The sequence below is a fragment of the Callospermophilus lateralis genome, chromosome 3, assembly GCF_048772815.1.
Source record: "Callospermophilus lateralis isolate mCalLat2 chromosome 3, mCalLat2.hap1, whole genome shotgun sequence".
Classification (NCBI taxonomy): Eukaryota; Metazoa; Chordata; class Mammalia; order Rodentia; family Sciuridae; genus Callospermophilus; species Callospermophilus lateralis.
In genome coordinates, this window is record NC_135307.1 from 161,671,107 (window position 1) to 161,686,786 (window position 15,680).

Genomic DNA, 15,680 nt, shown 5'->3' on the forward strand with positions numbered 1-15,680 from the left:
TCTCTGTCCACGTGTAGCTGAGTATAATACTCTTCTTTCTAGTGGAGTGGAAGAGTTTAGTGGTTCAGAACATGGGATTCTGGATTCAGACTGCTTGGATTCAAATTCCTTATAGATCACTTGCTTCTGGTCTTGTGCCTTAGTCTCCAAAATGGGTGCAATAATAAATACCTGTTTCATGAGACTCATGTAAGGAGTCGATGAAATAATGCACATAAAAATCACGGAAATTTGCTTGATACTTAAGTACACAAAAACTCCTGTTTATCACCGTCTTTTTCTCCTTCAACTCCATCTTATTTTCCTTTTCTTTTCAAAATGTGTGTGTGTGTGTGTGTGTGTGTGTGTGTGTGTGAGCGAGCGCACATGTGCTGGGAATGAACCCAGTGCTGTGGGCATATTAGGTAAGTGCTGTACCACTGAGTTATATACCCAGCCAATCTCATTTTTTTCTTCCTTTATCTCCTTATTTCCATCAACATCTTCTTTATCTTTTTCTTCCTAGTCTCCTCCTCTTCCTTCTTCAAGTTACATGTCTGTAATCCCAATGAGACAGGAGCCTGAGGCAGGAGGATCTCAAGTTTGAGATTAGCCTGGGCAATTTAGGGAGACATCTCAAAATAAAAATAAAAAGGTCTGAAGATGTAGCTCAGTAGTAGGGTGCCCCTGGGTTCAATCCCTAGTACCAAAGTGAATGAACGAATGAATGAAATAAAGGTCAGAGAGTACACATTTTATGCTTTTAGGGTCACTTATGGTCTTGTTGCTACTGTCCCCTCCTCCTCTTCTTTTCAACCCTTTAAAAATGTCTGGGCCAGTTAGAAACAGGTCCTAGGCTGGACTTGGTCCATTGGCCACAATTTAACAACCACCATTAGAGTCAATCACGATTATTTTTCATTCCCAACATGATCTTTCACCAAGTTTGCAATTGGCTTAATTTTCAAAGTACTAATGTGGTATAAAACCGTAATTAAATGCTACTTTTCCCCAGTGTGCTCTCTGGGTAAGCCCTGGGCAACTCTCAGGTGTCACCAACAGGGCTCTGTGGTTTTTCTGTGGATGGCTACCGATGCTCTCACCTGGCTTCCTTATCATACCATAAACGTCTATTTTCATGTGCCTCTTCACTTCATAACAAATCCCACATCCAAGGTCCAAATCAACCAGAGTCTCTCCCTTAAATTAAGTAGCACAAGCTGGCATTATCCTTTAGGTTATGGCTGCTCTCATTGTGCATAAGACTCAGAAAGTCCATCTTTTCATCCTTGAAGCTCATTAATTATCTCCCATTGTCTCACTTTGTCAGAAGCCTTTCTTTTATTGAGGCTCTAGGGATCAAACCCAGACTTTCATGCATGGTAGGTAAGTACTCCAACCCTTCCCTGTGCAGAAGTCCGATTAGCTAAATTGCTGTTTTGTTGTTGTTGCTGTTGTTTTTTTTGTTTTTAACAATTTAAAAATATAAGTCTATGGAAGTTTTAAAATATACACTTAAAATTTTTCCCTTGAACTTGAATCCAGAACCCTGCATGAACTTACCCGGGCAGTTTGGACGGTCACAGGTTCTAGACTCGGTCGCAGTGCACGCGTAGCCACAAGACCGGGTTCGTTTCTGGTTGCCATTCCCACAGGTGACGCTGCAGACAGACCAAAGACTCCAGTCACCCTCACCGTCTGTGGAATCTGGAAGGGAGCCACAGAGATGGTCATCAACCTTGCCCAGAGTCCCCAAATCTCCTCTGTCAAACCATCTGCCAATTGTCGACCAGTGGAGGGGACAGATGCCAGCTGGAGCCAAGAGGCTTACAGCTCCAGAGATCACTTTAGGACTCAGCTTTGTGAGGACAGAGAGGTTCAGGGCACTGTGGTGATCAATGCATAGCTAGGACCCGACCCCTGGAACATGCCTGGGGAGATTCTTATTGAGAATACATACATCCTGCAGACCATGAGATCACAGAATAATATGCTAAACAATTTCCACAGATGACTATCATCAATTCCTTCCTACCCTGTGGGGGGAAGGAGGAGAGGGAAAAGAGAGAGAGAGAGAGAGAGGGAGAGAGAGAGAGAGAGAGAAGCGCAGGGCGCAGGGTGGGGGGGAGGAGGGGGTGTCTAAAGGAAGGAAGGATGGAAGGAAGGAAAAGGAGAATCTATGTCTTCTTGTTTTGAATCTGGGCTGGCCTTGACCTTATTTCCTGGCAGCTTCCTATTTTTACCCTGGGGAATGTTGTCACTGCTAAAGAAGCCCAAGTGAAATCTATGAATGGGATACTGCCTGGAAAGAGAAAATCAAGCTACTTGAAGGACCACACAGGCCACAGACATGTGAGTGAAGCTTTTTGGACCCTTTCAGACCCTCCCAGTGCACAGTTGAATGCAGCTGATGCCATCAAGAGTAGAGGAACTGCCCAAAGTCCCTGTCTGAACTCCTGAACCAGTAAGTTATAAGAAATAAATAAAACTGTATTTTATTTAGAGACAGGGTATCACTGAGTTGCTTAGTGCCTTGCTTTAGCTGAGGCTGGCTTTGAACTCACAATCCTCCTGCCTCAGCCTCCTGAGCCACTGGGATTACAGGTGTGCAACACCACATCCCACTGTTGCTATTTATTAAGCAGCAAGTTTGGGGTGGTTTGCTATACAGCAGTAAACAGAAACATTTAAAGGTAAAGCTAGAAATGTCCTTTGAGGTCATTACTCAACGTCCCTTCAACAAATATTAATTGATCCCTCAATATATGTCAGGCACAATTTTAGATATTCATGAAGAAAAAATTTCAAAGATCCCCACTCTGGGGGAACTGATATTTTAATAAGAAAAGTGAGTCAATATTAAATAACACAAAAATGAATAACTTATATAGTATATTAGAATTGATGAAAGGCATGGGAAAAGAAAGAGTGGATCAGGCTAATGGGGCCATGTGAGTAGGAGAGGATAATGCATCATCAACACTTTCTCTTATCAGTAGTGAAAAGTCTGAGATGGCTGGGGACTCGTCCAGGGTCATCAGGTTAACAGAAAGGAAAGCTTGGGCTCTAGCCCCAAGCACTTGTTCTCAAAAGCATGACTCTTTCTGTTGCACCTCCACTCTGTGTAACAGTCTCTCCTGGTTTACCCACATCTTCCAATAGCCTTGGGGCCTTTTGGGTGCCAAGCACAAGGCTACACGTATGTAGGTTGCAGGAAACAGATACCTTCCATTCTTAACAGGTCATGGAGATTGTTCCTATGTAGGCCCAGCAACCAAGACTGTTCTGCTCACATGTATCTACCTGAGCTGTGGCCTTTGCTGGCTCCCAGGCTGTTGTTGACATGTTAATTCACTCTGAACACTCCTCAGGCAAACTCAGGGCTGGGAAGCCTCCTCCACCCATTAAGCAGAACCACAGGGTGTGGGTGGGAAGGTGCTTTATAGTTGTGTCCTCTTCCCTGACTCAATAGAGAGTTTGCTCATACCTCATCTGCTCTCAGAGGCACCATCCATTTTTCTTTCCTCCCCCCAAAAGATTTTTTTCTGAACTTAGATTTTCTTTTAAAAATGGTTTCTCAACTGCATAGCCAACCAGATATTTGAAACTATTGCTTTGTGTTTAGGAACTGAGCCTCATCTCTCAGGATTAGTATCTTTCATCTCTACCATCTCTTATAGAGCATCCATCCAGAGGAAGAAGCCACTAAGGGGAGCGGACACTGCTGCTTCTGAGATCTGTATATTCTTATAGCTCTTCAAAATCTCCCCAATAACACCAGAGATGTACCTGGAAAATCACACAATCAACAGGCTTGTTGGTGAGTTCACCCAGGTGCAACGGGTTACACCATATATTACATACTCTGTCACTTCCTGCACACACCAATGAGGCCAGGTTTTGTTTAGGGGCACCAAGAAATGTCATAATTAATTTTATAATGTTTTTATACTCATAAAGGGGGAAGCAAACAAGTTAAAAATAGCCTATTAAGGGCTAGGGGTTGTAGCTCAGTGGTAGAGTGCTTGCCTGCATGTGTGAGGCACTGGGTTTGATCCTTAGCACCACATAGAAATAAACAAATAAATAAAATTAAAGTATTGTGTTCATATACAACTAAAAATTTTTTTAAGTAGCCTTTTAAATCATACACACACACACACACACACACACACACACACACAAAATTCATGACACTTGTGAAGTGGGTATCAGCATGTGACATAATTCATTGATACCAAGCAGTGTTTTTCCTGATTTCACAAAAGCAAAGGGGCCTCAACTATCCAGAAATCTCATGTAGCCTTTCCTTTCCATTGCAGCAATGTAGAGAGATAATTTGGGGACTTATCTCTAAACATTAAGAGTTTAGCATTAAACTCACTGTGAGGCTTGTTTTAGAATCTTTGGGTGAAGTTTGTTTCTTGCTTTGGTTTCTTGAATCTAAGTGATTACATGCTAATACTGTATACGATTATATGGAAAATGATGCCCTTAATTCCTCTCTCATGTCCACTCCCTTGGTTAGACTTCCTGCATGCTGATCCCAGACTGGACCACGGTGACATGCTTTGGCCAATGGGATAACAGGAAATATGATATAAATGGAGATTTGCAAAATGCCCATGTGATGACTTGCCACCACCATGTGAAAAACACAGAAGCCTCCTGGAGGCTGAGGGATCAGGTGGAGAGACTCCAGCCATCCATCTGAGCATCTCAGCTGTCTAGCTGGGGCCCTATCATTGTGAATGAGGCCTTTGGAGACCATCCAGTCCCAGCCAAACCAGCCCAAACCAGATGAATAGTACAGACAACCCACAGATGCATAAGGAAGGAACTTTTGTTCTTTAAAGTTGCTGAAATCAGGGATTTCTTTAAGCAGCAAAAACTAATGATTACAAATATGTCAAAAAATCCTCCCAAAATATGTTATATAGGCATCTGCCAGATACTGGAGCCATCAAGGATATATCTCCCATTAAGTGGCTTCTCCATGTCTTTATTTGTAATGCTCACAAAGCTGTTTTAGTTTTAAACATTTTTGAACGGATTCTTTAGAGCTAGGCATAGAACTTAGATCCATTAGATTAATCAGTGTTATCAAGGCTAGCAATGAAATGGAATGATCTTCCAGGAGGAGGTGTGTGTGTCAGCTACTCCCCTGAAGTCTTCATCACGTACCAGTTCAGACCAACATCCCAGCAAAGATATTTTATGTGGTTGAAGGACAGAAAAAGGATTTCTGATAGGGACAAAGCTTGAGGGCAGTAGTCCTATCTTCTATAGTAAAACAAACTTTTTCTTATTTGTTCATCTATCAGAGAGTATTGTTCAGAGCAGAACATGAATGACCAAGCAATAATCACAAAGATAACAATGGCAGGAGTAAAAAAACAAAAACAAAAACAAAAACAAAAACAAAAAAACCGTTCCAAGGAAAATTTATATGGTGTTTTGACAGTCCCTACCATTGATAGTCCTTATCTATGACATCCTCAAGGAGGGAATAAAATGATTCACAGTGTTGTGGACTGAGAACTTGGTTTCAAGGATGCCATTGGAAATTATAAAATAGTTCTTTTACAGTTTCAGAGCATTAGAATTCTGTGGTTCAGTAAAGTGTCACGGCAACAGAATATACTTGGATCATGATAGTCGTTGGCAAACCTGAACCACTAATGCTATTGATAGTGGCTACACTTAACTCATAATAACTCTGAGAGGTAAATGGAAACATCTTTCTTTAATGGACAAGAAAACAGGCTCAGAGAAGTTAAGGCGCTTGCCCAAGGTTACACAGCTCAAACTCAGCAGAGCTCAGTTTAGATCAGAGCTCTCTTTGCTTCCACCTTATCCAATTACCCTGTCCTGGTATTCCAGCAGCTTTGATTCTGGTCCAAGTTGGCCACCCCTCTTTTAGGTACTCACTGATGTGACCGTAATTCAAGATAACAAAGAAAAATGCATGAAAAAAAACCAAAACACTGTTAAATCTTCTGTTAAACTGGGACATGATCCTTTAGAGAATTTCAATGAACTGAGTCCTAACTCGGGAACCAATAATCAGTGCCTACCTAATTGCATTGTGAACAAGTTTGAGAATGGCATGCTATCATTAGACAGAGAAATATTTATTGGGTTCCCTGTGCTCCATACCTGGCCGAAACACAAGTTCTTGGAGCTGTTCTGAGAAGTACGAATGATGCACTAATTCTGCTGGTGCTACAGAAAGCCTACAGTGTGCACAGACCAAGGGAGGTCCCAGGGCCAGTGGGGCCAGCTCCACCTGGGCTCTTGCACCTTTCCGACACATACTCCACTAGAAATTACACTAAGTAAAAGACTGATTGAAGACCGTGTGCAGTCTGAGGCGCAATGCTTAAGAGACATGGGAAAGGACAAGATTTTCTTTAGAAAAATAGCAATATCCTGATATCTAAGGAGGCAGAAGTGTTAACTAAGATACTCCAAAATCATAGAAGATCGAGCTTCTGATGGCCCAGGAATGCTGTAAGATCCTGATGCATGGACCTCAAAGGGAACTTCCAGTAGAGGAAGCTTGGGTGAGGATGGCTGAGGCAGCCCAAGCTACTGCTCTGGGAGAAGCAAATTCTATCCTTATGATTGAAAGTGAAAGGATATTTTTTAATGATCATGAATTCCGCAAAGTAGACTCTGCAAAAGTTTGAGATGAAAAAGTTGTTTCTAGCAGTGGCCTTCAAACTTGAATGAGCATTGAGGATCACCTGGTTACCTTGAATGGAAAAATAAAGAAGACTGGATAGATGCCGGGTCTCATTTCCTATACCTTCCAATTCAGTACATGGAGAATAGTGGCTTTCAACCTGGTCTGCACCCATGGAGCTTTAAGTGACAATAATGTTCTGGACCCACCCCCAGAAATCACAATGTAAATGACTTGGTGAGAGGGCTAGCCAACACGATTTCTTTCTTCTTTTTTTTTTTTTTTTAAGTTCCACAGGTGAGTATAATGAGCAAGAAGGTTGAGAACTACTAGTTTCACATAGTAGTGCTCAAGGCTTCATATCCCCCCTGCAGGTTTCTTTTAACATAAATTTCTGAACCTAAAACCTACCCTAGAATGTCTGACTTAGTAGGTCTTGGGGGGAGCTTAAAGATTTGCATTTTTATCACATTCACAGGTGCTTCTGGTTTGGAGGCAACACTTGGAGTACCATTGGTATATAGGGAAGGAGTTAGGACCCAGAATTGGCATTCTGATGTACAGCATCTGAGCCCCTCTCCTTTTAGAAACAATATTCTTTGTGGGTTTGGCTTGCAGTTAAATCAAAAATTCTCTGCAACAGAGAATTCCCAAATTCTCTGTTTCTCTTATTCAAGAGCTCAGGCCTTTTCTTCCTCTTTCTGTCTTCCAATTTAAGCATTCATAATGAGATCTACTCTACTGTGTTAAGAGATGTGCTGCTTTTCCCCTAGAGAGTATAATGATATAGTAGTTAAGAGACAGATATTGGATTGTTGAGTTGCTTAACACCTTCAAAGCTTTATTTTCCCTGTACAATGGAGGGAAAGCTCTGTACAATGGAGCATGTACCTTAGAGAACTCACTAAAAAAATTGTATGTGTGAAATCCCATGAAGAGGGACTAGCGCATGGTGAGTACTTATGAACACTGGCAACTGTCCCCGATCCTTTCTCTTGGAAATGGATAAATTAGATATCCTTTGGGAAAAGCAAAGTTTTCGTGAGCTTCCTGGATGGAAGGGGTGTGCATTCTCTTTCTGCTCCCTTAGCATTTGATGTATATTTCTATCATGGTACTATTTTGCCCTATCAGTTATCTTTTTCCCTTTGTCCATAGATAGGTAAGATCCTCTTTAGGGAAGGACTGTATCTTACTTATATTGGACTCCCAGCACCTAGCCTAGTGTTAGATATAATTCATGCCCTCAGTGAATATTAACTGAATAATGGAATGATGTAGCCAGAATAAAGACTGTCTTGATGTTTTGGAAGTTGCCAAAATTATCTCCTAGCAAATAAAAATGACTCTCCAATATATAACTTGCCTTTTTGTAAAAAAATAGGGTAAAGGTGATAGTGGAAATGGTGCAAGTCATCCTGGTCATATACTATTCATGCAAGTCACAAGAATATCATGAGGATGGGTGCATTTGTAAAACATCAAATATTCTTATAACATGCTACCTGAATTCCCCAGATCAGTAAAATCTGTTTCCTCCTTTCATTGGATACACAGAATATCTTTCCTACGAGGGGTCATAAGACTAGATATTTCCAGTAGAATCTGAGTAGTAGATATGATGTGCTGAAGGGTCAAGAGCATATGTGCCCTCTCCAGGATCCCACTTACTCCTTGGATATCAACTGGTTGCAGAGCATCTCGGGAATAACTCTCAGGATCTGTCAGTTGGCTGAGTTCCAGGAGGGAAGGAGGAGGCTGGATACCTGAATGACTGAATGGAGCTGAATTCCTTTTACCTTCTATCCTATCTCAATTTAAGTAAGAATTGAACTTTTACTATTTGAAGTCACTGAACTTGGAAATTGTTTGCAGACTCACTTATCCTATTCTAAAAACTAGGAAAACTAGAACTCTCAACTTAGGGGTCTTAAAACTTATTAGGGGAGGGCTTACTTTGACAACCTGTGACACACATGTTCATGTGGATTCCCAAGGGCTACTTCACTGGTGATATCAAACATAACACAGTTTCTTGGTCAAAGGAAGCAGCCATCTACATCTCTTTTATTAAATTGATTTTAATTTGAAATTTTACAGTAAAAAAATAAAAGGAAGATAATTTAATGATTTGTTTTTAGAAATAAAACCAAAATTTGGGGCAAGACAGAAAGAACCCCAAAGACCCTAAAAAGTTCTCTCCTAGGATAATTGGGATGATTTTAAAATTATAGATTTTTTAGAAAAATGTGGCTGCTGGTGACTCCTTGGAGCTTCTGCAGAATAAACCCTTTTTGAGGTATGCCTCCTAGAAGGCTAAGAGCCACATACTATAAACTGGGTTTTGCTTGGCTCCATATCTGTTAGGCCTTATCACCCTCATTTATTCTCCCCACCAACTTTACATTACTGGGTGGTAAACTCACCATATTCTGGCTGCTCTTTGGTTTCAAGTGTCCGGTGGCCTGGGGCCGGACGGTCCCACCCTCTGGGGGGGTTGAGGAAGTTGCTGTCGTCTGAGGTACTGTCATACTTGTAGTCCTGGTCCCCGCTGTTTGCCCTCGCCAAGGACAAGGACCTCTGCCACCAGGCCTGCCAGTCGGGGGACGGGACTGACCAGCTGGGCTTATTCTCCGGATGTTGATCTTTATCTGCTTCAGAGTCAGGACCGTCGACCACCTCTATGGTGACCTGAAGAATTCAGAACAGGTCAGGGTCAATGTGGAGTCAATAGCCTCCAAGCTATGTGACCCTTGGAAGAAAGTCTGAGAGAGTTGAGGGAAATGACTGTTTTATCCCTTGTGAGATTGTCTGGTGAGAGACAACGGGAAACACCCAGGGATGGCCAACATGATTCCACAATTAGATGGAACAGGGCCTTAGGTTAGGTGAAACAAGGCCTTACTCAGGCTCCTGATTTGCTGGTGACTAAGTTGTCATCAGTAAGCCTTTAATGCAAGGGGTAAACAGGTACTCTAAGAGTTCCTGAAGTGATAGAAGAAGGATCATAATAAAACACAACACTCACTGAGTATTAACTCTGTATCAGGCACTGTTCCAAGTACTCTGCCCATGTGAGTTTATTAAATCTTCCTAGCAATCTTCTCTGCCTCTATGTGACACACTGTACATCAACTGGTGGAGTCTGTTTCCCCGCCCTTCCAACCTGAGCTGGCTTAATGACTCATTTTCCAGTTGAATGGATAGCAGTAATACTGGTAGGTTTAAGGGGTCTTGTAACTTCAGCTTTCCTTCTCCTGGAATGTCCCTACTGGTATGTAATGAAGTCCAGCCCAAATCACTACCTGTGTAGAAGCCAAATAAGGAGAGAGATTATATGGATGAGAACTGAGCCACCTCAGCCAATTTCTAGCACAAAGTGTGTTTGGGGCCATCTTGGATCAGTCCCAGTTGCATCACCCCTAGTGATACCACATGGAGCCCAGGCAAGCTTTTCCAGCTGAGCCTCGCTCAAATTCCTGACCCACATGAGCATGAGCAATCCAGTGGTCATTGTTTCAAGCTGTTAATTTTTGGAGTGGTTGCTAGACAGCAGTGGATAGCTTGTGTGTATGTGTGTGTGTGTGTGTGTTGCTGGAGATCGAACCCAGGGTCTCATGCATACTAGGCAAGCACTCTACCACTGAACAACATCCCAAGCTTCTTATAGACAGAGAAGACTGGCACACATAGACATTAACAAAATGTGTAAGTTCCTAGAGTGAGGAAATGGCAGACACGGGATCCAGGCTCCAGAGCCCATGCTCTTACCAACTCTGCACACTGCCTCTCAAAAACTAAAGGATACAAGTACACTCTCATGAGACCGATGGAACTGGCGGTGGGCTGGAAGCCACAGGGTGTGCAGAGATACGAGCACAAGATCCTGAAGATCAGGCTTCCCCAATTACAATTTTTACTCTTCCTGTAGTTTAACACCAGCCCCAGGGTCAAAGCAGATAATCTCAGAGCTAAGGTTAGAACTTGTTCTTTGAATTGACAGAGCCTAGTTTTGAGGTCTGTCACGGGGCTGGAAGAATGCAGTTTCTTGGCTCCAAGAGACAATCAACATAGAGAAACTTGTTTAAAAATATAATAAAAGACTCATTGGGTTCCTTTGGCCATCACATAGCTCTTGCAACACCCACTGGATGAGTTATGTACAAATGAATCAGAAACATGCGACTCAAGTAATCAGCGCAAGATGCACTGGGCAGATGCATTCCCAATTTCACCCTGACCCAATGTCTGAAGGGTTTCTTGAGATGCTCTGCCAAATTGCACTGGGGTGTGCCCATCCCTGAGACAAACAGCCCCTTCCTTTTGTGAAACGCGGAGGTTTGAATCCTGTTCACGTTGACATATGAAGGAAGCTACCCAGCCAGTGGTGGTCCTGGGCTGTGATTCTTAAGGTCCAGACACAAGGTTAAGAGTATACTTGGGTGGCAGACAATCAAATGCAACTTTCATTCCTGTTGTAGGATGTCTACAAGACACCGTGAGCTTTATTCCATGCCACCACCATTACTGTAGTCTTGTAGGCACTCCTTGCATATTTATAAATAATTACACAGCTTTTCAAGTAATTACAGAAAAGAAAAATAAAGAAATATGAAAACATCACATCTGTTGTATCATTGCTATTTGCTAGGATGGATGGCCAAGGGGAGAGTTAAGGTCACTGGGACCCACATGGAACCCAGTGAAGAAGAAATGCATAGCTGGGTGATGCAGAACTGACCAGGGCAGGGATGAGCAATGCTGCGTCTTTGAACACAACCTTTCTCCTTTGCAGCTCTGAGTGCACTGCTTGCAGACAGAACGAGTGAATAGTAACCATCATCTGCAAGGCTATTAAGGGTCGTGGAGGGGAGGAGGGGAGAGGCTGCCAAGAGCCAGGCAAACCTGCAATTATGGTAATGAAATCAGTCTCTGGGTAGGAGATAAGGGGGAATGTGCCCAACAGTTTTGGTATTCCATTTGTACTCAAACTGGAGTCAAAAGGATTGCTTAAACAAAACGTGCCCTGCAATTTCTCCAAGCTGGGAATAAAAACAATTTCATGTTTCAGGCTATTACCGTCAATACGATTTTTTTCCCCCAAATTGCTGCTCAGATCCAAACAAAATCGATTTCTTGCCTGGCCAGGCAATGAGTAGCAAAATACAAATTTACTCCAAAAACTATATCAATGACTAAATCTCAACAGCTTAGAGGTTTCTTTTTTCCCTTTAATTTCTAGCCACTGCCCAAAATGAATTACAAAACAAAACAAAAAACAAATCTTAGGATACACCCTTCTCTACAGTTAACAATGTGGAAACCTCATACTGATATCAAAAGAAGAAATCTAAATTGAACCTGAAATTTCATAGGCATCCAATTAAGAAGACAATGAGCATGCTAAATCACTTATCAAATGGTAGGGACTAGTTTTACTTCCTTGATGCTCTTACTCTTCTTGCATGTTTTTTAGAATCAAGGAATCCTTTTGTAAAGATGTCTTAAAAAACGATCAGTGTGAAGGAGCTGGAGGTATGGAGTGGGCAGATTTTCCAGCTGACTCTATGTATCTCTATTCTTTCTGATCCTTAATACATATATTGAACTTAGTATGTTTGTTTCTTCTGGACTTTTCTACTCCGCCAATCAAAATGGCAAAAGAAAGAAAACTCTTTCAAAAGCTCCAGGTCTAACTTTTGGCAAAACCTCCCTAGCTCCAAGAAAGAGAATCCAAAATAAATGCCAGTTTGGAGAATTCTATCCAAAATCAGAAAAATGAGGATAAGGTCCTAGGCACTTTGATCAGCTTTTCTTCTTTTGATAGTTAAAACTATTCTCTGATTATATCTTGTGGCACCTATGGCCATGCAAACATGTCTGTTCAAGGAGAAAAAAAAAAATCTTTCTTTACATGACTGTTTTTAAGTCTCTCTCAATAGAAGAAAAAAAAAGTAAGTATATTGGTTGAAATGAATACTAACCTCAGTTTGATCCAGAGTTGAGAAATGGTTGTGAATAGCAACTATGGTAATGAGTTGGTGCAGTACACCTAATATAAGGAGTTTAGTTTGACTCTTTACTCTTGCTCTGAAAAACACTTTCCACAGAGAAACTAAGACAATTCTCAGTCTAACTGATGCCACTGAGTCTACAGAAGCCATGAGAGCCATCCAAGACCTGGAAGAGTCTTCTTGCTTGTTGGCTGAGAGGATTGGGTGGATGCATCAGTATTTTCCACAAAGAAAAACAATTTCCATGTGAATACAGAGCATCCAGGGGCATCTCTGCAGCAAAGGATTATGCTAGCCTTCATTCCTTGATCATGAAATGAACCAGGAAGATTTTAATCCTCTTGTCTCAAACCCACAGATGCTCTAAAGACCACTGTGGCACCCTCAGACAGTTGTGATCAGTGCTTTGAGATCTGTAGCAGCATGCTTACCCAGACATTATTGCCTGTTTTATGCAATTTAGATCTAATTTCCAGGCACAGAAACTGCTTGGAGAATTCAGATTTCTCAGGGAAAGAGCGTTTACCAGGTACAAAGCCCTGAGCTAAGTGCTTTATATGGATGATCTGATGTAATCCTCAAAGATAACCATACTTAAGTGTAGTTTTACACTACAGAGGTATTCATAGGTATTCATATTTCAATTTTATAGACAAGGGAATAGAAGCACAGATAGGTGAAGGAACCTGCAGAAAGTTACAGAGCCCCAGTCTGGCTTACTAAATGGTAGTGCAGATCCCCAAAGCAGGTCAGTCAGACTCCATAATTCACGCTATCGATGGCAACTCTCCATGAGAATCTGAACAGAATAGGCTTTTCCCATGGTTGTGTGGGTCAGTATCTTTGACTCAGACATTTCTTGAGTTTTATTCAGCCAGCTCCACCATCCCAAAAGTATTTGGAGAGAAAGGAGGAGAGAGAATCAGAAGTAGGAGCATGGATGACATTTGTAGCCCTGGCCAACTCTTCCAATTGGATCTTATGACACTAAGAGGCCTAAGACCATGTAAATAAAACTGTGCAACAACCAAACACACACACACACACACACACACACACACACACACAAAAACCCTCTCAATGGAAGAAAAGAAATAAGGATATTGGCTGAAATGAATACTAACCTGGGTTTGATCCAGAAAAGAGAAATCATTGGTGGTAAATAGCTACTGTAGTAATGAATTGTGCAGCAAGCATAATAATGAGTTTATTTTTGAGATTTTTGTCTTTGCTATCTGACCATCAGCTGAAAACCAAATATTCAGCCAAAGACACTAAAGTTCAAGTCTAATTTGTCCTGGGGGATTTACTTTGTTTCCTGAAATTTTTTTTTTTTTTTTAACAAAACCCAACTTCTTGTATTGTTTTAAATTTAACATGGAGATGAAATTCATTTCAGGAGTTTGATGTCATTTTTCCCCTATTTTAGTTTCCCCCACTCACTTCCATAGCCTGAAGCTAGGCTTACAATAAGAGAATCCGATTTACTTAAGATAGAAGCTCCCTGACTTATAGGGGTTAAAAATCCTCCCCAGAAGCAGATGTTGGAGCTTTTATAAAGATTCCCCACACTAAAAGTCAAGAGGCCTGAGCAACTCGGCCCTTTGCGGCAAAGTCACTTGGGAAAGGTGAATGCTGTTTTCCTGGGAGGGATGGAAGACCTGGTCCTGGAGTGTGGGAAACAATTACAGAGCTTGGAGTGGTGGTGGGGTTCAGAGAGAGGGGTATTGAATTCCTGTTCAGCTCCTTGGCTCCAGCTAGGGATAACTAGGTGGGGCAGGGGCAGAGGCAGGTTGCCAACGGAGGGAGCAGATGAGGCCAGAGGCCCTGGCAGAGGAAGCCCACCCACTGGTGTGCCCCTCACCTGTCTTCACTCCACTACCCAGGGAGAGAAAATGCTTTGATGACAGCAGGGCTGTCTGCTTGGCTGAATTGGCCCTGTGTCAAACCAGTGGACTGCAACCAAAGAGCAGTCCTCGAAGAAAGGGGTAAGGGCTGCCAACACAGAAACCATCACCCTCTTTTAGAAAGCACCTCATGTTTTAAAGGACCACCAGGGAACTGGTTTACTCAAGTGCAATGGTGCATGGGACTGCAGTCGCTTGTGCGTGCACACACACAAACTCTTACACGCAGGCGTAGGACTGGCTCCAAGGGGTAGCAGCTGCTTCATTCTTTCTTTGTCTCAACACTAGCTAGCACAGTTCAGTGTTACTTAGGGCCAACAAGTCATCAGATCCATAAAACACTGGTCACCTGTAATACCTGTATTGCCTGAAGAATGTTCGCAGATGCAGGGGTTGTCTAAAGCGGAAATGGAAAACCCAACTGGCAGTATGCAAAAAAAAGTGGTATCAGCCGAGACTTCTTGGATAGTATGTACATTGGGACTGCAATCATTTCAAATCCATCCTGTTGATAACGCTGGTATTTGGAGCTCTGGTGAAACCTTTACTCTTGGGAATTATGGTAGTCTTTGATATTCAAAAGGTACCTCCAAAAATTATGGAGACCTCCTAAGAGCAGCCCTGTTCCTCTTTCTCCACCCTATGCTCCAAAGCACCTCTCTTGGAAGTGCCTAGAGGTAAAATTCTTCCTATGCTGGGATTGGATAAGACAAAGTGAAAACAAAGCATCAATTATGACTTTTTACCTTATAAGTCTACATAAGTAGATGGCTTGGAGTCTCAGAAGATATGAAGGCGAATGATTTCTACTTGTAACCATATTTTTTTTGTGACAGCACAGGGAGATGCTGCATTTTATTTTATTTATTTATTTGTTTGTTATTTTTGCAGTGCTGGTGCTCATGGAGGTTAGGCAAGCACTCGACCACTGAATTAGAACCCCAACCCGAAGCTGCATCTTATAAAAATCCAAGAGGCTTTGCCAGATAGAACCCCACGCTGTGAGTATCCATGGCCCAGTGTGGCCTTCTCATAATTCATCCTACATTTATTTTCTGTCCCCATGCCTCACTCTTTTCACACCCAGCAACT

General features: G+C 42.1%; 1 protein-coding gene across 1 annotated transcript in view; it reads right to left on the reverse strand.

The window, feature by feature from the left end:
• The window catches only part of Ism1 (isthmin 1), a 71,811-nt gene that overhangs the window by 9,984 nt on the left and 46,147 nt on the right, over positions 1-15,680 (reverse strand). Inside the window, exons 3-4 of the mRNA XM_076848955.2 lie at positions 9,094-9,358; positions 1,543-1,686 (exon numbers count right to left, since the gene is read on the reverse strand). Of these exons, the coding sequence (XP_076705070.1) occupies positions 1,543-1,686; positions 9,094-9,358 (409 nt within the window). The remainder of the gene's footprint in view (positions 1-1,542; positions 1,687-9,093; positions 9,359-15,680) is intronic.